Source organism: Molossus molossus, unplaced genomic scaffold, assembly GCF_014108415.1.
Source record: "Molossus molossus isolate mMolMol1 unplaced genomic scaffold, mMolMol1.p scaffold_m16_p_15, whole genome shotgun sequence".
NCBI classification, from domain to species: domain Eukaryota; kingdom Metazoa; phylum Chordata; class Mammalia; order Chiroptera; family Molossidae; genus Molossus; species Molossus molossus.
This window is the reverse complement of record NW_023425350.1, coordinates 64,279,592-64,307,437: the sequence shown is the minus strand read 5'-3', so window position 1 is coordinate 64,307,437 and position 27,846 is coordinate 64,279,592. Positions and strand designations below refer to the sequence as shown.

The following is a 27,846-nucleotide window of genomic DNA, read 5'->3' as shown; positions in this document are numbered from 1 at the left end:
GGAGATAGCCTCTGTGCCCTGAACCCCCTGCTGGGGAGAGCCAGCGCCCCGAGACCCTGGCAGTGCGTGAACTGGCCAGAGCCTGCTGGGTGACCACTGCTGTCAGTGACAGTACAGGTGACCAGGCCCAGGAGGTAAGTTGTTCAAAGCTGAGCCCAGTGAGCATTATTCTTATAATTGTTTATTTTCCTCCTTTCTCTTTTGTTCTCTAGTAGCAGTACACAGTGCCAATATTTAAGGTTTCAGAGATGTTGCGCAGTTGTAGTATCAGAGCTCCCAGGCCTGTGTGCTGAGCTGTGATGGTCCCAGACCCGCTCCTGAGCTGCGGACAGACCAGCTTCAGAACTGATCTACGGTGTCCCACTGTCCTCTAGTAAGTACTGTCACCACCTCTAATTGACCACCCAATGTCTTCACTTTGTTTTGTTTGTTTGTTTTATCCTTACCTGAGGACATTTTTGCATTTATCTTCAGATAGAGCAGGAGGGAGAGAGGAAGGAAGAGAGAGAGAGAAACATTGATGTGAGAGAGACACATCGACTGGTTACCACCCGCACAACCCAACCAGGGCCGGGAACGAACTGCAACCGAGGTACGTGCCCCTAGCGGGAACCGGACTGGGACTCTCTGGTCTGTGGGCTGACGCTCTAACCACTGAGCCAAACAGGCCAGGGCAACGTCTTCACTTTGATGTCCTACCTTCAGTGGACAGTGTCCTTCCTCATTTTCTAGTAAGGGACTCTCCAATCTTGGGGGAATCCTCCAAACCCCAACTCTGCCACATGGTTATAGATAGAGCAGTCATGTGCATACAACTTGACTCACCCCCGCTGGCCACACGCTGAACTGAGTAGCATCAAACTGGGAGCAGGAAACCCAGATCAGTCCGACCTCTCTCTTGGACGTGGGAGGAGTTAGACTGTAGTGTGGGTAGAGGCCATTTGCCTCCATGTGGAAACAGAACGCAGGTCCCCAGCATGAGAAGACAAGTGCAGAGAGAGGCTTTCAGAGAAAGTGTTCTCTACCTTTAGCGTGCCTCAGCCACCTTGGAAAGCTTGTTAAAACCCAGATGGTCAAGCCCCTCCTCCAAAAAGTTTCTGGTTCAGAGGTCTAGGTGGAGCCATGGAATATGCATGTCTAACACCATTGCTGCTGCTGCTGGTTTGGGGACCAGTCTTTCAGAGCCCCCATTCTAGAGAGGAGCAGCGATGAGAGACGGAAAGAGAGAGGCCCTTTGCTTCCCTAGGCTGTACTAGTCCCTAATCCTGTCCTTTTTAAAGGCCAGGCTCTACCCATGCCTTTAAATTCCAGAAGATACCCCTGCCAACTGAGAACAAATATTCTTTTTTTTCTAAGCTAACAATGTGAATTTTTGTGACGTTTCAACCAAAAAGTGTCTAACGTCTTCAAACAAGTTATAAATAGAGCTAAGTCTCTACATATCAAGATCTGTTCATCTTCCTGTGTTTCCTGTACTTGGAGTAAACGCGTGTCCGGGTTTCTCTGAGTGTCCCGGCTTGCACCTGTCCTGGCATAGTGATTAACAGGACCTCTTTCACGCTCAGGAAATGGCCCAGCAATACACAGGTATGTGGCCATCCCCTTCCTATACTGGTTAACGACACCACCATCTACCATCTACTCTAGAAAGATACCCCAGAGTTACCTCACCCCGGCTTCTCTTGCTGCCCCTCATTCAGGTGTCCACTGCGGAGTCCATTCTACTCTACTTACTTGCCCCCTCCAGAGTCCAGTCCTTCTCTCCTATCCTTGGAAATGCTGCTTTGGCTGTGGAACCCCGGACACGCTTTCCATAGCCACACCCTGCTCTCGTCACGCTGCCTCGGGTCCCTGCACAGTTTCCCCACTTCCTGGAATGCCTCTTGAATAGGTGTACTCTAGGGTATACCCCATCCTCCAAAGAGCCTCAGGCAAGAATGATCACAACCCCCCAGTCCTACAACAATATCTTGTACCTACACTCGTACAATAATTGCCTGCTTTCATTCTGGGCTCTGATCTCCTTGGAAGCAGATTTACTCACCGGTGTCATCTTTGCACCCCACCAAGTGGGCTCTCACTACATTTCTGAACAAAGGGATGAGGTTTCAGAAGAAGCTGTGGCGGGGTGTGCCCAGCATCTCCCTAAGGGATGCTCCCCCAACACACCACCCAGCAGTGCAGAAACCACCCTGTGCAGACGGGACACGGTGTGAGTTTTCTGTCTGGCACAGCGACTGTCCTGTTCTGGAGCCCCAGCCGGAGGGCAGGGAACCTCTGCAATGCGATCCTGCCTTCCTGTCACAGTTTCTGCAACAGGACGGCGGTGCAGAAGAGAGAGCTTTGCTTTCTGTCTCAGTGGCTAGCTAGGCTGGAAACATGTAACTTGGGAGCTGCTGGTGGCCACGTTGGCTGCCATGGGATGAAGAAGGAGCGACCTATTTGCAGAAGGATGGAAGCAAAGCAGACCCTCGGAGAGATGCAGAGAGGAGAGACGGAGAGAGAGGACTGCCTGGGTCTCCTGCAGCCTTCTCACTCCTGCTGTGGTAAGTTGCTAAGCCTGCTTACCTTCTGGCTGTGTGCGGGGTGGGGAGCTTTCCACAGAATAGTCACAAGTCCTTAAATAGCATCCCTATTTTGACCTCAGGTAGCTCGACTGCATTTGGGTTATTTGTGCAAAGAGGTTTATTGACAAAAAAATAATAATAAATGCTTGGCCCCTTTAGACTCTGGGGATGATGTATAAATAAACCTGAGGGAAAATCACAATCATCTGCTATTCTAGAAGGTGCTATTTCTTAAAATGAGAAACAAAATTGTTACTTTTATTGGCACATGAAATAGCCTTTACTGTTAATTCTGTTAACAATATATAACAGACTATCCGGTTGTTAATGACATTTCATTTCACTTGTTTTTTTGTTTTTTTTTTAATTTAAACATATCTTCAATTTCCAGAAAACAATTTCTCTCTCTTTCAAATGCCCATCGATATGAGCAAAAGCGTATGCAAAGCTTACCACTGAAATTAACACTAGACTGCCTGCCACAGGGAAGGAAGAGCCTGAGAGGAGGAAACCAAGTTTCTGGAGAGAAAAAAATACAGGAGACAAAGAAGAGAGAGAGAGAGAGAGAGAGAGAGAGAGAGAGAGAGAGAGAGAGAGAGAAACAGAGAGAGAGAAACAGAGAGAGAGAGATTGCATCACTTGAGTCCCCATATCTTCCCTTGTCTCCCCACTCTACCTCCCTAAGGATTTTTTTCATTCCTAAGGTTCCTGACTATTAGGCAGATAGAATTTAAAGATCAAGACTTCCACCCTGGCCGATTTGGCTCAGTGGTTAGAGTGTCGGCTCACGGACCAATGAGTCTCGGGTTCAATTCTGGTCAAGGGCACGTACCTCGGTTGTAGTTCATCACTGGCCTTGATCAGGACGTGTGGGAGGCAACCAGTCGATGTGGCTCTATCACGTTAATGTTTCTCTCTGTCTCTCTCCCTCCCTCCCACTCTATTTGATGATAAATAGAAAAGTATCCTTGAGTGAGGAATAAAAAAAAAAAAGATCAAGACTTCCACTATGATAATATGTAGATCACAATTCTATTACCATTTATCACAAATAAGAATTGCAGTAAACTGATTGAGAGCATTAGCTGTGCAGTCAGAGACCTAAACTCTAACCCTAACCCTAACCCTAACCCTAACCCTAACCCTAATTACAATTACCTTATTCCACCATCCAAAGATAACCACTATTATTAACACTTCGGCGTATATCCTCAGTCTTTATCTATTTTATGTATGGTATGTAAGTATATACTTATATCTTAAAAAACAAAATTGAGATCACATGATATACACAATTTTTATAACCTTTTTAATATTATAAAAACGTTTTTCTTTCCAGTCAAAGGCTCTTCTACATGACTTAATGGCTGTGCAGTACTCCACCACCTGGATAGATACACAGTAATTTACTTAAGCAATTACCTATTGTAAATTTTCTTTTCTGCAGAAATGAATTTCCAATCAGACAGTTTCCCATTTTTCTCTATTTCAATGCTGAGACCCAAATTTAAATTCCAGCTCTATCATGTACAACATAACCTATTTTAGTTCTTGTTTCCACATCTGCAGAATAAAAATTATCTATACTTCTTAAGTTTTTGTGAAGATTTAAAATGTAATGTATGGCCCAGCAGGTGTGGCTCAGTTGGCTGAATGTCGTCCCATGCACCAGGAAGTCGCCATTCGATTTCCAGTCAGGGCACATGTCCGCATCGCAGGCTTGATTCCCAATAGGGGGCGTGCAGGAGGCAGCGAACGATGTTTCTCTCTCATCAATGTCTCTCTCTCTCTCTCTCCCTCTTCCTTCCTCTCTCTTAAATCAATAAAAACATATTTTAAAAAATGCATGTGTAAACAATGCTGTACAATGCCTATTAGTATGAGTTAGACAATGTTAGGGGTCATTGCTGCGGTGTGGGGTATCCACTTACTTTGTCTGAAAGGGTTTCTGATATTTTCACAGCTGTTTCTTGACCATCAATCCCTCCATTTCTTTGATCTGTCTTCATTACCTACCACAAGATCTGGAATATTGAGTTATATGAATCAACTCACCCTTTCCTGAATTTCGTCAAGAAATACTAAGCTGTTAACATATTCTATGGTGGTTGTTGGAGCAAATTCAAGTTTATACTCTGCATCTTGTGCCTCAGAGATAATGGCATCTACTATTTTCTTGCTTTGACGAGGAAGCATATAATTTAGCACCTAGGAAAGGAAAATGTAAATCATAACTACTTCAGTATATTTTCATTTTATTACACATTTTACATCAACCCTAATTGAACATCTGTTAAATCAGCAAGTATTGGAAGCAGCACTGTATACAAAGCCCCCCCCCCCCCCCATTAAATCCCTGCTAGTTAAATGAACCAGCAGGAAGTGCAGGTTGTGAAGATCATTTCCAGAACAAACTAAGTTGCACGTAGTATTTAAAAGTTTGCCTAGCCTGGCCAGTGTGGCTCAGTGATTGAGCATCGACCCATGCACCAAGAGGTCATCGGTTCGATTCCTGGTCAGGGCACATGCCCAGGTTGTGGGCCAAATCTCCAGTAGGGGGCATGCAGGAGGCGGCCAATTAATGTTCTCTCTCATCGATGTTTCCATCTCTCTCTCTCCCTCTAACTTCCTCTCTCTCTAAAATCAATAAGAAAAAAATAAAAAAGATTCACTTAAAAAAAAAGTTTGCCTAAATTCTCCTATCTCTTGTAAACACCCCTTCTGTTACTTTGCCCTATGTAGTGACATTGTGGTGTCCTCCCCAACCTCAATTCGACTCCTTTCATGTTGGGTGGTAGCCATGTGGTTTGGGGGAAACTGGTCAATTTCTCCTTCAGGAACAACGGTGGAGCCTGATTAATCAAATGTGAGGCTGGCTTCCCTTGGCCAATGTGACTGGATAAGGGTGGACATCTGACCTCACAACTGCAGCTGGACAGAGGTCCAGTACTACTGTTAAAGGCTGAGAGGAATGTATGCCGAGGACCCGCATCCCTTCCTCTCTCTCTCTCTTCTCTTCTCTCTCTCTCTCTCTCTCTCTCTCAACAAGGAAAGAATTAGCTTATGGAGCTTTTTACACCATTTCACAAAAGTGAGGGAATGCTAGCTTTATGATGAAGCTGGTATACCAGGAGGCTCAGTAAAGAGAATGCAAAGAAATGGGTCCCTGGTAACACCGCGTCACTAGATCAAACCTCCCTGATGCCTAGTCATCCAATTTTTGCTTATTTGTTTGTTTTGTTTTTTAGCTGCATGAACTATACATTTTCTAATTGCTTAAGCCAGTTTGAGATTGGTTTTCTTTGGCTTGGTACATAGCAGTGTTCAAACTGTTGAAATTGAATGGAATTTGCTCCAATGACATATTTTGTTCTTTTTAGAAGAAAGCCCAATGCCATACAATGAATTGCAATGAGTGAACAGGTACTAGCATGCAGGCCTGCAGTCTTTTGCACAGGGCTCAGACGTTTCCTGTGAGGCCAGAGAGAAAATGTTTCAGATTTGCAGGACATACAGTCTCTTGTTGCAAGTACTCATCTTTGTCCTTGGTAATGAGAAAGCAACCACAGGCTATACTACACAGAAGCAAACTGTCATGTCTGAGTTCTAACAAACTCTACGAAACAGGTGGCAGGCTGGATTGACCCTGTGAGCTACAGCTTGCCAATGACCAGCACATTATCCGATCTTTCGAAACAGTTTCAGATCAGGAAACCACCTCCAAGACTTGATCTCAGTATCCTAGAAGGCAGCAGCATTCCCACGAGGACACTAAGAAGCCTTGAAATACTCCCACAAAGGACAAAGGAGCGAGAGGCGAGCCGGAGACTTGCTGTCCCCTCTTTCCTCATCGGAAAGCTGACTGTGCTTGCAACAGGAAGGAGAATATGCAACTTTTCCTAGAAATTAAGAATGTTCAGTGGACTTATGATCATTTTAAATATTTGCAATATTAGAAAATCAAGATAGTTTATTTGCAGTAGAAAAGTCATAACATAATTGTAGAGACCATAATAACAATTTTGCCTGGGTCATAGTTACCTCCAAGCATCGCAAAGGCGATGGAATGAGTTTTTCTTTCAGCAGCTTCGTGTCGATGAGCAGCAGCCCTACATTTCTGGTGGGCCTTAGAGCTAGAGCGTCTCTGTGTTGTCTGTGATATTTTTCCAGTTGTTCACTGAAGAACATGACATCTACATAAAATAATTCATGTAAAGCACCAAATGCATTATGTTACATTATGAAGGATCATTATGAAATATATTAAAAATTATTGCATTAATAAATTTATATAGGCATTTATAATGTTATTCATAGGTAGGCTACTTTGTTTAACTTCAAAATGTTAATTCAGCCCTGGCCGGTTTGGCTCAGCGGTTAGAGTGTCAGCCTGCGGTCCACAGAGACCCGGGTTCGGTTCCCGCTAAGGGCATGTACCTTGGTTGCAGTTTGTCCCCGGCCCTGGTTGGGTCGTGTGGGTGGCGGCCACTCGATGTGTCCCTTTCACATCGATGTTTCTCTCTCTTCCTCTCTCTCCTTCCCACTCTATCTGAGTAAAAAATGGAAAAATGTCCTCGGATGAGGATAAAAAAATAAATAAAATAAAATGTTAATTCATAGTTCCTTATATTTTATTCTTGTAATAAAAAACTAATATGTAATAATTAAAGTTTTTTTTTTCTTTTTAAACTTATCTTCATTGTTGAATGTACTACAGATGTCCTTTCTTTCCCCCACTTGACCCCCCTCCTCCCCGCTCCCACCCCGCTCCTGCCTTCCCCACACTATTGTCTGTGTCTATTGGTTATGCATATATGCATAAAAGTTCTTTGGTTTCTCTCTTCCCACCCCACCTCCCCCCTTCCCTTTGAGGTTCATCAGTCTAACAACCAGTTTGTACTTCTTAATTCCTTCACCTTTTTCACCCATCTGCCCAACCCCCTCCCACCTGACAACCAACAAAAAGTTCTCTGTATCTTTTTGTTCTGCTTGCTCATTTTTGTCTGTAGATTTAATTGTTGATAGATATGTATTTATTCCTATTTTATTGTTCATATTCTTCTTCTTCTTCAAGAAGACCCATGAACATTTCATATAATACTGGTTTGGTGGTGGTAAACTCCTTTAGTTTTTCTTGTCTGAGAAACTCTTTATATGGCCATCGATTCTAAATGATGCTTTGTAGGATAGAGTAATCTTGGTTGTAGGTACTTGCTTTTCATCACTTTAAATACCTCTTGCCACTCCCTTCTGGCCTGCAAAGTTTCTTTTGAGAAATCAGTTGACAGTCTTATGGGAGCTCTGTTGTAATTAACTAACCGCTTTCCTCTTGCTGCTTTTAAGATTCTCTCTTTGTCTTTAACCTTTTGCATTTTGATGATGATGCGTCTTGGTGTGGACCTCTTTGGGCTCATCTTGTTTGGGACTTAAATATGCTTTTAAATAATAAATATGTTGCCAGCTCCTATTAAGAGATGGCAGATGAGCTCTGGGCAGTGTTGCACAATGGTTAGAGTGTTGGCTCATGCACTGAAGGGCTTCAGGTTTGATTCCTGGTCAAGGGCATGTACCTGGATTTCAGGTTCAATCTCTAGCCCTGGCCAGGGCACGTGCAGGAGGAAACTAACTGATGTATGTCTCTCCCATCAATGTTTCTCTCTCTCTCTCTCCCCCTCCATTCCACTCTCTAAAAATGAAGGAAAAAAAAAATCCTTGGGTGAGGATTAACAAAATAAAGCAACAACAAAAAAGAGATGGCAGATGAAACTAACAATTGCACTAGAGGATCTAGTCTGGAATGGACTAGATTCTAGAGTTGGGTTGATTTGAAATTGGGCTCCATCGAAGGGTTCTCCTACATGGTTCCACAAAGAAAAACATTTTAAGGATATTAACAATAAAAGTTTGAGACACAAGAGATCAAGCACAGCTGAAGTTATCTCCATTCCTCTTCCCACCACCTCTCTGCCAACCCTGCTCCCACATCACAGTTAAGGCCTTTGTCAGCTTTCATTTGCCACGTGTCTTAGTTGCATTTGGATGATCTTTCTGCCTCCATTTTCTCCCTTCTCCACTCTGCCTGAAATCAGTGGAAGCCCGAACATTCTTGAATACACTTTATCACACTATTGGTCAAACACAGTTCTTTCTAATATGCATACGGTACTAAACTGCTCTGCTTGTCCTTCAAAGTTCTGCAGTCTCTCAAACTGAGCTAACTTTATTTCCAATTGCTTCTTCCACTTGGGTCAGAGTGATCTCCTTAGTGCATCCTGGAAATCAAGGGTGTAGATTCCTGCCTTTATTCCTGTCATCTCCTCTGCTGAATGCAGTGGGAGTTTGACATAGTATAAAGAACACACCAGACAGAATGCTTGAAGACCCAGGATCAGTCTTTAACCCATTCGTAGCGTTGTGTTAGTCACTTAATCTTCCTCTTAACAGAAAAAGGACAATTACCTTACTCACTTCAAAAGTTTTTGATACGTGTTTTTTTCAGAACTGACAAAACAAGGATGTCAAATAATCTGAGAAGTCCTCTGATAAGGAAACTTGTTTAACGTTGCTTAGTCTAGTATTTTTCAAACTTATTTGAACACAGGCTTTTTTTTTTTTAATCCTCACTCGAGGATATATTTTTATTGATTTGATTGAGAGAGAGAGGGAGAATCATCGATGTGAGAAAAAAACAACAACACTAATTGATTGCCTCCTGCACACTCCCTGACCAGGGATCAAACCGGAAACCTAGGTCTGTGCTCTGACTGGGAATTGAACCTCCAACCTTTTGGAGTACAGGATGATGCTCAAACCAACTGAGCCACCTGGCCATGGCCAACACAGAGTCTTTGTACATAGTATCGTGTAATTATTCTTTCTAATAGTATTCCAGGGAATACCAGTTTGGGAAACACCAATTTGGTCCAATATTCTCATTTTATATATAAAGATATTTAGATCAATAAGGTTATTGATCAAATAACCATGTTTCACTTTGGCCATGGCCACACAGGCAAAGAGAAACAAGAGAGTAAAGCTGATAGAAGAGGAGTAAGATTTCCTCTCTCTTTTTGAGATCGACAGGCAGTACGTGCAATGGTTAAGCACACAAGCTTTCGGGTCAGAGAAAGGTGTTTCTAAATCGCTTACTGGCTGTGATTTTGCAGTTTCCTGATCTCTACATAGTTTCATTTCTTTATTTGTAAAATGAGAACACTGATACGCACCACATACATAGAACTGTAAGGATTGGGTGAGATACCTGAAAATCACTTAGCACAGTATCGGTCAAGTCATTAGTGCTCAAAAAGTACAGAATTATTAGTAAGCACTGTCTTTATGGAAACGTAGTGGTAAGATATGGTTGACTATGTCAGGAATCCAGAACCTGCCCCCTGATCATCTTCTGGGGCTGGTCAGGGGACACTCTGGCTCAAAGCTCAGTTAAACAGATATTTATTATCTATAATATGTCCAAGGCAATGTTATAGTATTTTGAGGTAATGTGGTAACAGGCAAGGCATGGTACCCAAGGGGCAAAGCTACCTTCTATTAACCTCTCGCAAACAACAGGCTTTGGAGGTTTAGAAAGTACCAGAGTGTTCCAAAAGCAGGAGGAACACAGCCTTCAGAAGCCCAGGCCAAGGTACTCCAACATCCCCGCCAACAAACGGTCAATACCGGTGAGACTGGTTCCCGGACTGGGACAGGATCCACAAACCAAGGCAGGACAGGTTAAGGGAAACCTGGGGGTCTGGTGATCTCGTCCTGATGGGAACTTGAGGAGGTGGTGCAGGAGGCTGGGAGGCCTTGGGCTCCAGGCAATGAGTGGAAGATCTCAGCGACTAGAATCGGTTATTTGGGTGTGGCCACCTTCACGTGCTGAAATGTCAGGCTCCACACGTCACTCCCGCCATGGTGCCATACGACAGCATGCACGGCGTCGTGTCCCCATCCGTTCACGTCAGTTCTGCACACACTAAGTCTCAGGGACTTAACTGAATGCTATGTCTGCTCTTAGACTGGATTCTGGGTCAAACCAGCTGCAAATGGCTTTATTTGGGGGATCCTGAATATGGACTACATGTTGATATCAAGAGGTTGCTATTATTATTATTTTTTCGGCGTGGTATTATTTTGGTTCTTCTGTAGGAACATGTTAGAGATGCATATTGAAGTATTTAATTTAGCGATGGAATGTCCAATTTACTTTAGCACAATAAAAATAACGGGTCGAAAGAAAACCATAAAATTTATGTTAAAAAATTAGTACTGGTTCATGAGGCAAATATCAAAGTAATAACTTTTCTGTACAAGCAAATAAAGCAATAACAGCAGTTCACAAAATAAAGGAATATAAATGATATATTTCACATTTTTAAATAGTAATAAATGATATGAACTTAATTTTCTTAATCATCTTGAAACTTCCTTGCTTGAAATTTCACTTGGGCATTGTACATTATTTTCTTTTGTAAAAGATAATAAGCCTCATACAATTATTTCCCCGTGGGTCTAATTTCAGGACTAAAAGTTGTCGATTCATACCCACCAGGTTGCAATATGACCACAGAAATAAAGAGTAACTTGAATTCCTGGGCTAGAAATACACATATGTACACATTATTTAAAGGAATTTGTAGAGATAAACATTCCTTTCAACTCCTTCTCATGTACAGGCTATATACCCTTAGCACTGATATAACTTCCCACTAAGAAAAGTCATTATGACAAGGAAGGAATTGCTTGTCGTAATGCTCTACAGTAAACCAGTAAAGAGAAGAGTAATTCTACAGAAAATAACCTAGAAATGAATAAACTCTTGCCTTTTGTCAGGCCAACTCTTTTGGGCTACCGTTTCTGTTACATTCACCACCAAGCAAACCTAGAAGACTGTAAACCTCCACGTCTCTATGAAAAATCATTAGTAAGGAAAATTAGAAAAGTTACCAGGTTCCTGAAGTTTAAGAGCTTGTAAATCAAGACTTTCATTTTCCTTGAAGAATAGCTGGAACTTTTCAAATGTTGTTGCATATAATTGGGCAGATTCAAATGCTGTCTTTATGGTTTCCTGAATATTATAAACAGATAAATGAAGTTATGTTTTTCCTGAACAGAATTCAATTCAATATAACTAAACAAACAAACGGACCAACACAAATGCCCTCTCTGTGTCCAACAATATGCTTTGATCTGGGGATACGTAAGTAAGGGAAGTTACCATCCTTGATGTCAAGGAGCAGTTAATAGATTATTTTGCAAAATTAAAATAAAAAATACAATCTTCAAATGTGACTTTTGAAGAACTGTTCCTTATGACTGAAAGAAAGCAAACTTGTAATTTTTTTTAGCTTTACAGTGAACTTACACATCACTAATCATATGGCAAGAGACAATGTCTGTGTTTCAAATTGAAAATTTATGTCTTAAAGTGTTTTTGAGCAAAGGTGAAAATATTTAGTATATCTACAGAATGAATTGCTTAATCTTACAATCAAAGCCTCTGTAGTGGCAAGTCTCTTATTCCAAATGTCTTTCATAATTTCCCCTAATAAAACCCTTTCCTTCACCTCTCTTAAACTTGGCTACAACCTCTCCTTCCTCACATTTTTTCAAATCAAAACAATAATTTCCCATCATTTCAGTCCCTTAGTACCTGTGTCAATACACATTATCATAGTTCAATGCCTATGAAAGGCAGTTAGTCTTGGTCCATGACTCCCTGGCTGAACTACACAGCCTTTCCTTATTTTTCCTAACAAGACTTTTTGCAAATGACTGCACATTGTCCCAGGGAAAAGTAGAGATGATCGGTGGACTTGCTGAGTCCCAACACACCCATGCTAGTCATACTTTATGGAGAATGGCTAGGAGTAGAAAGTTTAATTACATAAAATAGCACACACCCTACATGGTTACATTTAGTTATTTATTCATTTATTTCCTTTTAATAGGCTCTCATCTTTTCTTCCAGACTCTTTCTACTGTTTATTTCTTTAGATCAAACATTGAGAGGAAGAAACGATGTCAAACTTGTATCTCCTTTGATCTGACTTCAGTGTCTCTGATATGTGATCACACAGGTGAGGAAACACAATGGGGGACCAGAAGTGGAAAGCTCCACCAACATGTTCAAAATATGATTTGAACCCTGGCCGGTTTGGCTCAGCGGTTAGAGCGTTGGCCTGCAGACCAAAGAGTCACGAGTTTGATTCTGGTCAAAGGCATATACCTCAGTTGCGGTTCGTCCCTGGCCCTGGTCAGGGTCGTGCAGGAGGCAACCATTCTCATGTTGATGCTTCTCTCTCTCTCTCTCTCTCTTTCTCCTTTCCTCTCCCTCCCTCCCTCCCACTCTATCTGATGATAGACAGAAAAATATCCTCCAGTGAGGATTTAAAAAATAAAAAATATGATTTGAAAACTTTATTTTGAAATAATTTCTGATCCACATAAAGTTGCTGGAACAGTGCAAAGAATTCCATATATCTGTCACCAAAATTTCCTAAATTTTAACTTATATTTGCTTTATCATTCTCTTATGTATATTATTTTACTATGAACCATTTGGGAGAAAGTTGAAGACAAGAGAGACTTTTACTCTTAAGTATTTCAGGTATATTTACTAAACACAAGGATGTTTTCTTTTCTTTTTCTTTTTAATTCTCACCCAAAGATATTTTTCCATTGATTTTTAGAGAAAGTAAAAGGGAGGGAGGGAGGGGAAGAGAGAGAAACATTGATGTGAAAGAGACACACTGATTGGTTTCCTCCTGCAGGCACCCCTTTGGGGCACTGGGGATTGAACCTGTGACCCAGGTACATGCTCCTTGACTGGGAAATGAACCTTGACCCTTTGGTGTGAGGGTTGGTGCATGGGCTAATGCTCTATCCACTGAGCAACACGGGCCAGAAAAGGACTTTTTTTTACATAACCATAGTACAATAATCTAAATCAGGAAATTAATATGAATATGAATACTATTATCTAATTATTGACCTTATACAAATTTTGCTATTTTTCCTTAACGTCTTTTATATAATTTTTTTTTTTTTTTTTTTGCCACTCAGAACTCATTCTTTTCCTCTCATTCTCTCCGAGGAGAGAAAAAGAATGATCATCAATGGCAGATGCCAGTTGCTGAAGCAACACTGAGAGCCAGCTTCACGCTCGGGACAGAACGCTGTCTCTCCTCCTCAGGGTTTTGGGTGCTCTACGTGATCAGAGAAACTTCTCTAGCAACAAACTACAGAAATGATCCCTGAAAGTATAGTCTTGAAAAAGGGTTTTTTTTCTGGTACACTATCCTATCCAGGATTGTGGATATCATTTTGTTATACCTTTTGGTTTCCTTTAATCTGTAACAATTCTTCAATCTTTGTCTTACATTTTTGAAGACTATGTCTCATTTTTATGTGCTTTTTATACTTCCCAATGCTAAGATTCAGTTGCACGTTTTGGCAGTATTGCCACAGAAGTGATGGGTGTTCTCAGTGCGTCATGTCAGAAGGCACAGATTGTCGATTTGTTCCATTACTGGTAACGTTAACAAGTTGGCTAAGGTGGCATCTGTCAGTCTTGCTTGCTGCACACTTACTATTTGCCCCCTTGAAATCAACAGATACCTTATACAGCAGTATTTTGAGACAGTATCTGGTTTCTCTTCATGCTTTTCATACTTGTTTTAATATGCATTGGAGCCCAGCTGGTGTGGCTCAATGGTTCAGCATCGACCCATGCCCCAGGAGGTCACCAGTTCGATTCCCAGTCAGGGCGCATGCCCAGGTTGTGGGCCTAATACCTAGTGGGAAGCATGCAGGAGGAGGCCAGTTGATGTTTTCTCTCATTGATGTTTCTATCTTTCTCTCCCTCTCTCTCTAAAATCAATAAAGAAATAAAGAAATATGCATTGGAGATTCCTGCCTATTCCTATGATGGCATTCAGGTGTCTCTCTTTATGTTCCATTGATGTTTTACTGCATCTCTTCATGACAGAAGCGTTTCCTGTACTAGTGGGAGCATAGAAACGTATAATCCCGACTCAAAGGCTCCCAAGACCTGCTTTCTTATTGTTTACATTCGCCTCTACACCACTGACTATCCCTTCATCTGAATCACGTCGTTTCATTTTTCTCTCTTAAATACAACATATTGTCTTCCCTTGTGAGCTAAATTTAAAATATTTTTCTTTTCATAGATGAGTTGAACACATTCACAGTTCATTATATTACTGGTATATTTGATCTCAACTTGGTTATATTATTTTTATGTGTTTTATGGTTATTTTGTGTGTTTTTGGTTTCTCTATGTGATGACTTTTTAATGCCATTAGTCACCCATTTCCTTATTAACATTTCATCATTTGATTTGCTGGGTTTACTATTCTTTAATTCCCACTTATATCTCAAAATCAATGAATAAATGTATTCTACTTTTCTCTTATTCTCTTCCTTCTTTTTGTTTTTAATGTTGAATTATTTCTATTTTACTAGAACATACAACCTTTATACATTAGTCTCCCATTCTTGTCTCTACTTCAGTTTTAGCCTTAAATCTACAATTAAATATATTAAATATTCACCATTAGTCTTTTTTACTAAGATTTAATTTTTTAGAGCAGTTTAGGGTTCACAGCAAAATTGAAAGGGAAGTACAGAGATTTCCCATAAACCCCAGCTCCCACATATGCATAGCCTCCCGGTTATCAACATGCCCTACCAGAGTGGTACATTTTTTACAATTGATGAAACTACATCGAAACATCATAATCACTCAAAGTCCATAATTTACATATGGTTCACTTTTGGTGTTGCATCCATCCTTATGGAATCATAGAGAGTTTTTTCACTGTCCTACCAGTCGTCTGTATTCCACCTATTCACACCCCCTCTCCTCACCCTGGGCAACCATGATCTTTTTAGTATCTCCATGGTTTGTCCTTTTCCAGAATGTCATATAGTTGGAATCACACAGTTTTTCCATTATGCATATGTTACACCTTTCGAAGTTGTCCCACAATCCTTGGATATTTTGTCCTATTTTTTTTTCAGGCATTGTTTTCTTTGCTTTTTGGATTTCAAGGATTCTGTTGATATATCCTCTAGCTCAGAGATTCTTTCCTCAGCTGTTTCCAATCTAATTAGCCCATGAAAGGCATTTTCATTCCTGTTACAGTGTTGTTGTTATCTCTAGCATTTCTTTTTGGTTTTCATAGGAGTTCCATTTCTCTGCTTATGTACATTGCCCATCTGTTCTTGCATGCTGTTTATGTTATCCATTAGAGCCCTTAGCATATTAATCACAGTTGTTTTAAATTCTGGGCTTGATATTTCCAATATCCCTGCCCACATCTGGTGGTGATGCTTGCTCTGTCTTCAAATTGTGTGTTTTTTTTCTTTCTTTTCACTTGGTATACTTTTTCATTTTTGGAATAGCTGGACATGATGTACTGGATAAAAGGAACCGCTGTAAATATGTCCTTAGTAAGACGACTTTGAGATGTGGGGGGAGGAGAAACATTCTTTATTGCTATAATTAGGTCTGTCTTTGAGCGAGCCTATGCCTCTGGACTGTGAATGTCATAAGCGTTTCTCATTTTCTCTCTCTCTTTCAATGGGACAGGATGGCTAGACGGGTCAGAGTTGTGTATTTCTTTTCCCCCAGGTCAGTTAGGCTCTGATAGTTGGCCTGTGGTTAAGAGCTTCCCCTAAGTGCTGGCTTCCCGAGGGCAGCGCTCTGGCATATTTCAAATGGTTCTTTTTCCCCTCCCTCTGCTGGAACCATGAGGGGATTTTTCTCTAATATTTACTATGGGATTTTTCTTCAGTAATTACTGGTTGAGTTTTTGGAAGGAAACCTTACAATATTATCTCCCCACCCCCACCCCATGACTGGGTCCCCTGGAGTTTTGACTCTCAGGGTTGTCCATACTGAGTTTCCAGCGATTTATCAGTTATAGTGTAGGTTTTCCTGCCTGGGCACTTGTTCCCATGGTGGTTTCTGCTCCTGGGTCTCCATTCTCAGAAGCCAAACTCCCTGTATTCACCTGTCTCCCCAGTCTTGGGGGCTGTGGTTTTCCCTATGTCCTCACCTCTTTTATGGATCAAAAAAGAGGTGATTTTTCAGTCTGTTCAGATTTTTACTTGTTAGGACGGACTGGAGACTCCCAAGCTCCTTACACGTGGAAACAGAAACAGGAAGATCAGCATTTTTGCCAAAGTTGTCTTTTGATTGGATAAAACTCATTGTCTTCATTCCACAAAAACTCCTGATGAGTACCCAATTCCCTATATTTTTAAAAACCTTGAATTTTTCGATAGCCTTAATACTTGAGAATGAGCTTGACTAGATGATGTTTTTGATTCACACTTTATTTCCTTGAATTTCATTAAAAATGCTTTTCCATTATTGCCTTGCTTTATAGGTTTTTCAGAAGTCTGATGCTGGTTTAATTCTCTTACTTCTGTGAGTTATTTGCTCATTTTGAGACCTGAAGGAATTTTTCTTTAGCTTTAAAAGCTAATAGTTTTGAGGAGATAGATCTCAGAGTTGATTATTCTGGGCCAATTTTCCAATATAGTCTTTAGGCCATTTCTATATATCAATTCAGATTTTCTTTTATTGACTATAGTTATAAATGTTGGTTCTACCCTTTATTTTGTTTTACTCTTTCCAGAGACTCCAATTTTATGTATGTTATTTCTTCTTTGCTTATCTTCTGTTGCAGTCATTTTCTCTCTGGCCCTTTTCACATATATCTCCAGCTTATTTTCATTCTCTTGGTTGTTTTCCTGTCTTTCCTCTATAGTCATTATTCTTCCTATCATTATTCTATATTAATGATTCAATTTCCATTTGAGTTTATTCTCCCTTGGGCACCATGTCATTTAATTTTCACTTCTGAGATGATTCTGTCTACCCTCTCACATTTCCATTTTCAGTTTTGAATTTTGGACTCAATGTAATTTTACACATATTCAATTGTTTGTGGATATTTACCTCAGTTTGTAGTGTAGCTTTTGTTTCATGATTTTTTAGGAGGGAAGGGAAGAAATATTCATCAGCCATTTTAATCTTCACTTTCTGTTTTCTCCTTATAACTTGACACTTATTTGATATATTTTAATGTCCTCAGTTCATGGGTTTAGAGTGATTTACAAGACTTATAATTCAAGGGCATTCTATTCTGTTAACATAGCAATGGGCATAGTGTTCTATTTTATTTTTTGGTGGTGAGGGAACAGTTGATTCTTTTTGTCTTACAGAACCTTAAATGTTCAGTTGCGTCATTTCCCCTGCATCACTCAATGTTCAAATAATGCTGCTTCTTCCTTTTTAACCTTCTTTTCTACTCCAGCAGCAGTGCTACCTACTTTAATTCCTATGCCTGTTGTCAGGGCTCTGATCTACCAGGACTTAAAAAAAAAAACAAAACCAGTTTAACATTTAGAGATTAAGTAGCATTCAATTTAAGGATAAGAAAGAAAAAAAATATTATTCAATTTCTTAATGGTTAGTTTCAGTAAAAGTAAATATACCTTTATTTTTAAAATAATTGTGTGAAAAGTATTGTCATCATCAAATACTGCTGATAAGCTTGGACCAAATCCACAAGTTTTTTCTTCGAATTTTTTGTTAATGAAAGGTCTGGTGAAAGCATCAAAATATGGGTCAGGAACAAGATTAGGAACTGATAACACCGTGTTTTGAAACTGATTAATTGCACCTGAAATACCATCCTGTTAGAGAGAAAAGAATAAACATAAATGTATATACATATATGGTTATATTTATTAATACTTTTGCATTTTTCTGAAATGCTAAATAAGAATAACTCATTTAATCATACCAGATACTGTGCTGATTCTACGCATATGAGAAATAAGAAGATACAGCCCTGTCTTCAGGAAATATATTTTCTAATTGAGAGAGAAGCCGATAAAAAAATCACAACACGTTATGATGAGTTCTGTATTTAAAATATGAACAAAACACAGAAAGGTCATAAGGGAAGGCAGGCCAAAGTATGCCGAAGAGAATCTGAGAAAGTTTAAAGGGTGGGTTAAATGTTCATGCTCTTTGAGTAGTAACTTTCATTCTAAAAATCTATCCTAGGAGGAAAAAAAAATTTTGTAAATAAAGATGCATGTGCAAAGTCACTCACTGTAGTATTACTTCTAATAGAAACTTAATAGAGAAAAGTGTTCAAAACTAGGAGTATGGTTAGGTTGTAATAAATTTACACAATGGAAAATTAAGCACCCCTTCAACATGGTGTCTCCAAATATTGATTAATGACATGGGAAAAAGCTTATGATAAATGTTAAGTTAAAATAAGAGAAAGAACAGGATAAAACTGATATGTGATATCCCATTTTAAAAATGTATTATACAATTTCATGGCAAGTAAAGTGTGTTGCTATATCAGTAAAACAAAAGTGGAGAAAATATTAAAATGTTAAGAGGGTTATTACTATTACTGGCACACGGAATTATAAATTATTTTAATCATCATTTTATGTGTTTGTCAAATTCACTTCAATGAGCACTTATTCATTTATAATAAATGCAAAATCTAACCAGAGAAAATGAGATAAAGAAAAGGTGCTTCTTGAAATAATTCTTAAAAAATAAGCAGGGCCCTGGCGAGCATGGCTGTGGTTAGCCTGTGGCCTGCAGACCAAAGGGTTGAGGGTTTGATTCCCGGTTAAGGGCACATACCTCGGTTGCAGGTTCGGTGTCCAGTCCAGGTTGGGGAGCGTTAGGGACGCAACCAATTGATGTGTTGCTCTCACATTGATGTTTCTCTCTCTCTCTCTCTCTAAAAAAATCTATGGATGCCCTGCCCAGTTTAGCTCAGTGGGTAGAGCGTCAGCCTGCGGTCCAGAGAGACCTGGGTTCAGTTCCCACTAAGGGCGCGTACCTCGGTTGCAGTTTGTCCTAGGCCCTGGTTGGTCATACGGGTGGCAGCCACTTGATGTGTCCCTTTCACGTCGATGTTTCTCTCTCTGTCTCTCTTCCTTTCTCTCCCTCCCACTCTATCTGAACAAAAAAATGGAAAAAAAAAATGTCCTCGGGTGAGGATAAAAAAAAAATCTCTGGAGCCCTGGCCGGTGTTGCTCCGTGGTCAGAGCATCAGCCCAAGCACCGAAGCGCCTCGGGTTTGATTCTCAGTCAAGGTTCAATGCCTGGCCCTGGTCAGGACATGTGCGGGAGACAACCAATCAGTGCGTCTCTCTCACAGTGACGTTTCTCTCTCTCTCTTTCTCCCTTTGTCTCCTCCTCCCTCCTTCCCTTCCGCTCTTGCTGAAAATCAATGGAAAAAATATCCTCAGGTGAGGATTCAAAAAACAAGTCTTCCTCCTCTGGAGTACACGCCCTGTGTGCTCCTCTAGAGTATGGGAGGAACTGTGAACCAATGGGCTGCCTCTCCCCTGATCACATTACTTGGGAACTTGAAGGGATTTTGCAGATGTAATTTAAAATAAATTGATTTGCCTTTGAGTTAATCAAAAGGTGATTATGCTGGGTAGACCTGACAGGATCAAGTGAAGGCCCTTAGGAGAGGGACTGGGCCCTTCCTGGAGGAGATGCTCCAGCTGGTCGTGAAGAAGAAAGACCCACGTTGTGAACTGCGGATAGAGTTGGCCGCGTGGCAAGGAAATGGTTGTTTCTAGGATCTAAGGTGGTCCCCAGCTGACATCCCTCAAGAAAACAGGGGCTTCAGTCCCACAGCTGCATAGAGGTGAATTTTTCTAACAACCTGAGGGAGCTTGGAAATGGATCCATTTCCAGCCAAGACTCCGAGGAGACCTCATCCCAGCCAGTGCCTGCCGGCGGCCGGGAGCGGTCCCGAGGCACAGGGTGAGCTCGGCAGTGCCCAGACTCCTGAACACAGAAACTGTGCGATAACCAATGCTTGCTTTTTTTTTTAAGCTGCCAAATTTGTGGTAATTTATTTGAACAGCAACAGATAATGAAAACAACAGAATTTTCTCAGAGGCAGCACACTTAAAAAGGTTTCAAAAAACGGTGCTTGCAACAGAGTGATTTCTGGAACTCTCATTGAGAGATTCGAAAGTTTGCAAAGAATTTGAATGTTCTCTTGATGGTGTCCCTACTAAGCCTCTACTGTCTCCAGTTAAAGAAAAAGTGTTAAACTTTTAGATGATGTCATATGAAGGAACACACACCAGAAAGTCTTCCAAGGAAGGCTCAAAGAGCAGTGACTGCACGGTCAAAATCAGTTCTGTGAGGAACATGGGGATGAGAGATTCATCTTCTTCCTGTTTTTCCACCGAAGGGCCCCCCTGAAATGAACACATTTGCAATGTTATAAAGATACAAGTACTGAGGTGCAAAATAGAAAACTTCTCTATAAGAGGCATGCAAAAGTAAGCTTAGACAATTAGCTGATTTCATAATGGTGGCATATCTTTCAAAGATCATCACAGAAATTAAAAAATAAAGTCAGGTATTGAAAAAACTGCACAGCAATGTAAAATTTCTCTCCTTGTAAAAACACTGTCAACAGAATGGAAAGGCAATAAGGATCTGAAAAAATATATCATTAATGTATATAGCAGATGCAAAGTTAGTAATATTTAAATAGAAAGATGCTTGATATTCAATAGAAGTATATACTAATATAAAAATTAATACATAAATAGTAATGTACAAATGACCAATCACCCTTCTCCTTCTCTTCCTGAAGGCAGTTTATTCAGTGACAACATTTATCGAGTGTTTACTGTGTGACAGGGAGTGCTAAGTACATATTCATGTAAACCCAACACCGACCATATGTAGCAGGTATCGCTGTTACTCCCAGGAGAAAAGAGAAGGTGGAGAAGGACACATTGCTTAGTAAGTAGCAGACCCAGGTCATTCTGATCATCACACCTATGCTCATCCCAGCACTGGGGCAGCAGTTAAAGGAATATAACATTTAAAAGCAGTGATATGGCCCTGGCCAGTTTGGCTCAGCGGTTAGAGCATCGGCCTGTGGTCCAGAGAGACCCGGGTTCGGTTCCCGCTAAGGGCACGTACCTCGGTTGCAGTTTGTCCCCGGCCCTGGTTGGTTGTGTGGGTGGCAGCCACTCGATGTGTCCCTTCACGTCGATGTTTCTCTCTCTCTCTCCCTTCCTCTCTCTCCCTCCCACTCTATCTGTACAAAAAATGGAAAAATATCCTCGGGTGAGGATAAAAAATAAAATAAAATAAAAGCAGTGATATGCTACTTTACACCCATCAGATTAACAAAGATGAAATGAAGGACACTGTCTAGTGTGCACATGGGCAAATGCTCATTCTCAAACATTGCTTGGGAGATTGTAAGTTGACATAACTCTTTCTGGAGAGTTATATATCAATATCTAAACCTTAACAAGTGAGCACACTTCTGACCCAACAATTCCACAGCTGGGAATTTCTTCTAAGGGGAAAAATCCGAGACGTGTGAAGCATACCTAGGCAAGGATGTTCTTTGCAGCATTATTTGAAGTGAGAAAGTGATCAATAATAGAAAATTATTTACTAATATTTACAACATATATAATGCATTTCTGTGTGAGAATATTATGTGAAACAATACATATCAACGGGTTATTTTTCACAAAACATTGCTAAGTGGAAAAAGCAGGTGATAAAATAGTAAGTAAAGTATGATATCTTTTTTCCCCCTTAAAAATAGTTAACTTTGGATAGCAAAGGATGCTTTTCTTGTACATTTCTGTGTTTTTCAAATGTTCTGCATGGCGTATACTAGTTTTATAATTAGAAAAACAAATATTACCTTTAAAATGTAACAGTATTCAGAAAAAGGAGGAATTGAGAATAGGGAGTAATGAAAAGGAGTATGCAACTAGCATTGAACTTTTTGGGGAAAAGGAAAACTATAGCAAATGGCATCAGTCCTTGAAACTGCACAGTTGAGTTTCCTGGGGAGGAAGTTGAGAGGTGGAGGTAGGAAGCTTGATGGCACCTGGTAAGCATGTTTTGTAATGTTATTAGGTATCTGGCATGAAGCTATTATCCAGGATGGAGTTGGGGAAGGCTTACTGGGAAATGTGGATATGAGATAATCTGATTTCTCTCTTACCTATGCTAGAATACACAGTCAAATTTGTACTATTTCATCTCAAACATTTCAATTCCTCTGTCTCTAGGATCAACTTCCTCCCAAGAGGTTATCCACTCAAAGCACAAAAGTTCGCATCCATGATGTGCTGCTTCTCATATCTAAACCATTGCTTATTTCTTTCATTTATACCACCTCACCTGCTTCATTCTGCCAGTTCATGCCCATTATGACACCCTCCCCCCCATTATAAGCTTCTTGCGGGAGAGGATCCGATCTATGCTTTTCATCACTATATACCAAACACCCAGTGCAGGGATTGGTACACATTAGGTACTTAGAAATATTTGTTGAATGAACACATGAATAACTTTTAGCAAATTCCTATGAGAGAGACAGCAACATTTAACACAGTGAATGCTCTCTCTGTTAGATATTTGTTGATATGCTGATTTTCATTCTGCATTTCTTATGCATATGGTAGGCTCTGATTATACTATGAAATCCTCTAAGCATTTCTCCCATTTTTCCAGTACACAGAAAACAGCATAGTCCATAGTACATAGTAAGCACTCAATAAATGTTGACCAGTGAATTTTCTTAATTTAGTCTGGATATACCTTCTTATCAATGACTTCAGTTTTCTCCTCAGTAATCCATTTCTGAATGACATCTGCTGAAGGTGTTCGTTTTAGCTTGTCATTGAGATAATTCAGAAGAGAGTTAACAGAATTTACTGTTAAGACGTGCATTGTGTTCTCAATTAGATAATCATTTAGACGAATAAAGCTTGAAAAGAAAAAAAATACAGCTTCAATTTTTCTATATTCACTACATATTTTTGAAAGTGACTCTAAAGTATTTAAACCTTAAAATATAATTTCTTTTTAGATTTCCATTTATGTTACAATATCACAGAGTTATTGTCCAGAAGAGTTGTTCTTGGACATATTTCGTTTTAAAACACCAACATATTCAAATATCTAGCATCAATATAGCTAGGTGTTCTAACTATTCAAAAGGATATTAATGAGCAATACAGTTGTTATGGAAAAAGCACCTAGCTCATCTAGCCGAAAGGGCCATAAGATTTTTTTAAATGCCTTAGAGAAGAAATCAGTAAATATATAATAGCTGTAATGTACACTCTAAAGGTTAATGTGTGAAATCTTTGCTATTGGATAAATGTTGTCTGATGGCAATTGCTAACCCAAAGATGCAAATTTCATGTTTCCTTACTTGAGTACTTAGAAAGTAGGCTGAGTCAGCGAGGTATTTGGAGTAACTTTTTATTCCGCTTAAGTGGAGCCCAAGGGGCCTCTAGTACCTGAAGGCCCACGATGGGGGCCTCCTGAACTGCTTTACCGACTTCAGTGACACAGAAAATGTTGTCTTATTATCTTATATATAAACTGATGCACCATTAAGATTTATTAAATAGACAGCTGTGAAAGTTGAACTAAATTAGTGAGCACCGAGTGATAATAACCAGTGTTTCACATAGTGCCACATGCATTTCAGATACTGCTTGGTGACTTTGCAGGAGTTATTTGTGGCAAGGAAGTTTAAGAACGACGTGAAATCCAAACTCTGGACCAGGGTTAAGATGCAGCTGGGTAAGCAATAGCAGAGCTGACCCCAGTGAGGGAGAGTCCCCTGGTGAGGCCCTGGATAGCTTTCCTCCTCACTTCCCAGTGGCAAAACCTTCCTTAGGCAAAGTGTGGAACTTTATGTGGCAATGTAGTTACGTACGAATCTCCATGTGCCCGACTTCCTACCATTGCCAGCCCCGTGCTCCAGGCCGGGCTAGGAAGCAAAGCCTTAGAGAGCAAAGAGGAGCTCTGGGCCCTGGACATGCCCTCCACTCTTTCTACCAGCTCACCACTCCCAGCAGCTGCTTTGCTGGGAGGCAGCTGGGGGGCTGCGTTCAGGTTCCCGTATCCTCGAAATCCCTCATCACTATTCGTGAATCCTGTGATAAAGGCTTTAACGTTTAATGAAACTTGAGAATGAGAGATGCCCGAATTTTTCTTGAAAGAAAGAATAATCACTTACCATGTCAGCCTCATGCAATGATGCCTCTTGCTGGCCTGCTCTATGTAAGTCATCTTCTCAGACTCTGCATAACTGGGCAACTCAGTGAGGCCTCCAGAGTCTGGCCCCTTCTTATCATCTAAGAACAGCAAAAGACAGACCAAGAAGTCTTGTGTCCTTTATCCCTCAAAATGGATGAAAAGACAAGCCAAAAACAAAAACTAGAAAACCCCACAATGCTTTGGTTCGTGAGATAATTCAAACTCCAGAAAACAGTCCAGTTATTCAAAGCAATTTCACATCACAGGGTTTCAACTCAACAAAAGACTGTAGACAGTTTATTAACATTCTCTTGAATAGGAGTGAACCTGTGTACCATGCTACCTTCTTTCAGGAACACCTTTATCTTCTTTTTCCAACTGGATTTTAGTTTTCCTTTAGAGTACATGCCAGGTGGGGCCAAATCCTGAGACCCACCCAGTCCCTTAATTTTAACAAACCTATTGTCTGTACTAGTAGGTTAGACATACCTTTAATCACAAAGGTTCTGAGTCCACCATGAAATACTCGTGGAATAAAGGTTCTGTAACCAGTTTAGAAGCACTACATATACAAGCAGGGGTTATGCAAGGAAAACGCACTATTTACTGTCTCTCCCTTTACAATCAGTATTGGATTTATCGTCTATCCAGCAAGTTTGGAAGAACTGAAAAATAAGATCATTATGAAAGTGTAAGGAAAGTAGAAGAGAAAAGAGCTAGTATTTTGGAAAGCCACCACTTCTGACGCGGTGAAGCTTCCCACTCCCTACCGTCTTGTTCACAGTCATCAGGAGTGAATCCTACAGCCCTCAGGGACGCGCGACAAGCCTTCCTGACCACATCTTTGGCCTCATCTCGGAATTCTTCCAGGTGCTCGGTCACCTGGCCATTAATGATGTGGATAATTAGTGGCACCAAAGTAGTAATAACAGGAATAAAAATCTTGAAACTTACAGACAAAATTCCTTACCTGTTCCAGCCGTATGAGTTGTGCGATCTTAAATTCTGTCAGGGTGTAGGTGTGACCTTTTTCAATATAACAAAGCCCCATAAACCTCAATTGATAACACAGTTCATTTATTTTAAGGAGAGCTGGTCGCAAATACTGAATGAAAATAAAAATAAATCATCATTTAGTTTCTTTAAAACCTGTTTTTTAAAAGTATAAAGATATTTGGAAAGCAAGAATGGTCGTTAAGAAAAATAAATAGCTCAATGTGTTAACTTTAGCTATACTTGCATACATTAAAAGGAACACTTCTGAAATTTTGTTCTAAAAGTGTTCTTTGAATTATCAGATTTAATTTATCTGAATTCCTCTCTTTTTATTTTGAATACATGTCTTTTTAGCTATGAAATTGAGGGCAAGTTACAGAGGACTCGGTAAATCTTAAATTTCACTAGATTTGGCCAGTGGCTACTAAATGGTTCTTTGTGTTGCCTTGAAGAATTTACAAAGTCTAGTCACCATGATCACAGAGGGGCCCATCTATTGATCTAAGAGGCTGTGACAGAAAACAGAGACCAATTTAACTTTACATTTTCAGTGGGTGAAAAATTGCTAAAAAGAAAGGTCAGTCACTATTAAAAACCTATCTTGCACTGTGAGTTGGGAGAATGAATGAAAGTATTTGTGAAACTCGGCTACGTGATCTCAAACTTTCTCTGTGCCAACATCATAAATCAGAATTCTAGGCTATTGGTTTCAAAGGCACATGTTCTAAGAACGTTCCAAGGACATTCACTCCGGCTTCCCCTAATGTAATCAAAGGAGGAGGAGTTACATTATGTAAATAAAGTTAACATTAATATATGTGACACAGGTTTATGTGCTATATACTTTTCTAGGGGCTTTCAAAACAGGACAAACAACAGTTATTCAGACCGACATTTGGTGCTTTGTTTATTCTAAGTGCAATAAAGAGAAATTATAATTAATAGGGCCCTGAATGAAGGGAGTTTTGTGAGAAACCACTTGGAAGTCATATAGCCCTTAAGGTCCATCTCATGGGGAATTTTGCATAAGAAAAAGAAGCAAAGTTTGGAGCCTAAGTCTATGAATTGAAATAAGATACTGAATAAACTAACCAGAACAGGAGTAGGGATGACCACGTCATCAAATGAGACAGCGAAAGCAAGGAAGTCCAGACGACTCTGGAGAAGGTCCTTACACGACAAGGGACACATGTAAGGATCCAGGAGGAGGGCAGACCTGACGCTGCTGGTCTGCCAAAGAATGAGAGTTCTGGCAGTGGGGAAAATATATAATCTAAGAAATTACTTGAGCTTAACCCAAATATTTGGCTGTCAGCATAAAGGACTAATGTGGAAGCTGTTGTGAACGTGAGAGAAATTGGATGTGTTCTCTGCCCCTCTTGCCCGCTTTGTTGTTTCTGCCCTTAGTACATTTCAGATGGATCTGGGTTAGGTGGTTCTTTCTTGGGCTGTTACATCAATAGTACCTATTGAAGGCGATAACAATTAAACATTATTTTACATTATTAGCAGGATTGTAAGAGGAGGAAGAATTTGTCACCTTGATGGTGGGTTTCACTCTGTAAAAGATTGAGGTAGCTATAATTTTTGCTGCCCAGGATGCTTTCCCTGACCCACCTACAATCCTTCTAGTGATCGAATTCCTCTTTCTTTTGGAAAACTCATTACTATGTGGTTTTGATAAGGTGGGCCCCTCACCTTCTTCATCCCAGGAATGACATATCCAGGCTGGTTTATCAGAGTACTCCTAGCTGTGCAGTGATTGGTTCAGGATTGGGCATGTGGCCAAGCTGAGCCAATCAGTGCTCTCTCCAGCACCCCAGTAAGAGATATGCTCTTTTTATTAAAAGCCAGATGCAACTAGAGCTGGAGGCAGTACTCATTTTAAAAGCCCAACTGAGAATGAAACAGACACAGAGAAATATAGAAATGAAAGATGGAAAGAGGAAAAACATAAAGATGACAAGATATCATTTGAACTTCTGAATTCATAGATGCATAAAGGTATTTATCCTACTTCCGGTCAAGATGGTGGCGTAGGGAAACGCAGTATCGCGTTCTCCCACAACCACATCCAAGTTACAACAAATCTACAGAACAACCATCATCCAAAACCGCCTGAAATCAAGCTGA

The 27,846-nt window shown here is 40.3% G+C and overlaps 1 protein-coding gene and 1 non-coding gene across 2 annotated transcripts in view; both read right to left on the bottom strand.

Moving 5' to 3' along the window:
* DNAH6 (dynein axonemal heavy chain 6) overlaps positions 1–27,846 on the bottom strand; it is a 237,689-nt gene that overhangs the window by 164,507 nt on the left and 45,336 nt on the right. The window contains exons 6-15 of the mRNA XM_036262769.1: positions 25,688–25,822; positions 25,488–25,599; positions 25,123–25,142; positions 24,698–24,807; positions 23,263–23,431; positions 20,757–20,873; positions 18,102–18,302; positions 11,517–11,637; positions 6,609–6,760; positions 4,623–4,775 (exon numbers count right to left, since the gene is read on the bottom strand). Coding sequence (XP_036118662.1) covers positions 4,623–4,775; positions 6,609–6,760; positions 11,517–11,637; positions 18,102–18,302; positions 20,757–20,873; positions 23,263–23,431; positions 24,698–24,807; positions 25,123–25,142; positions 25,488–25,599; positions 25,688–25,822 — 1,290 coding nt within the window. The remainder of the gene's footprint in view (positions 1–4,622; positions 4,776–6,608; positions 6,761–11,516; positions 11,638–18,101; positions 18,303–20,756; positions 20,874–23,262; positions 23,432–24,697; positions 24,808–25,122; positions 25,143–25,487; positions 25,600–25,687; positions 25,823–27,846) is intronic.
* Positions 13,626–13,841, bottom strand: LOC118631330. Its single transcript, XR_004959804.1, has one exon. It is a non-coding gene; the product is annotated as a small nucleolar RNA U3 (small nucleolar RNA).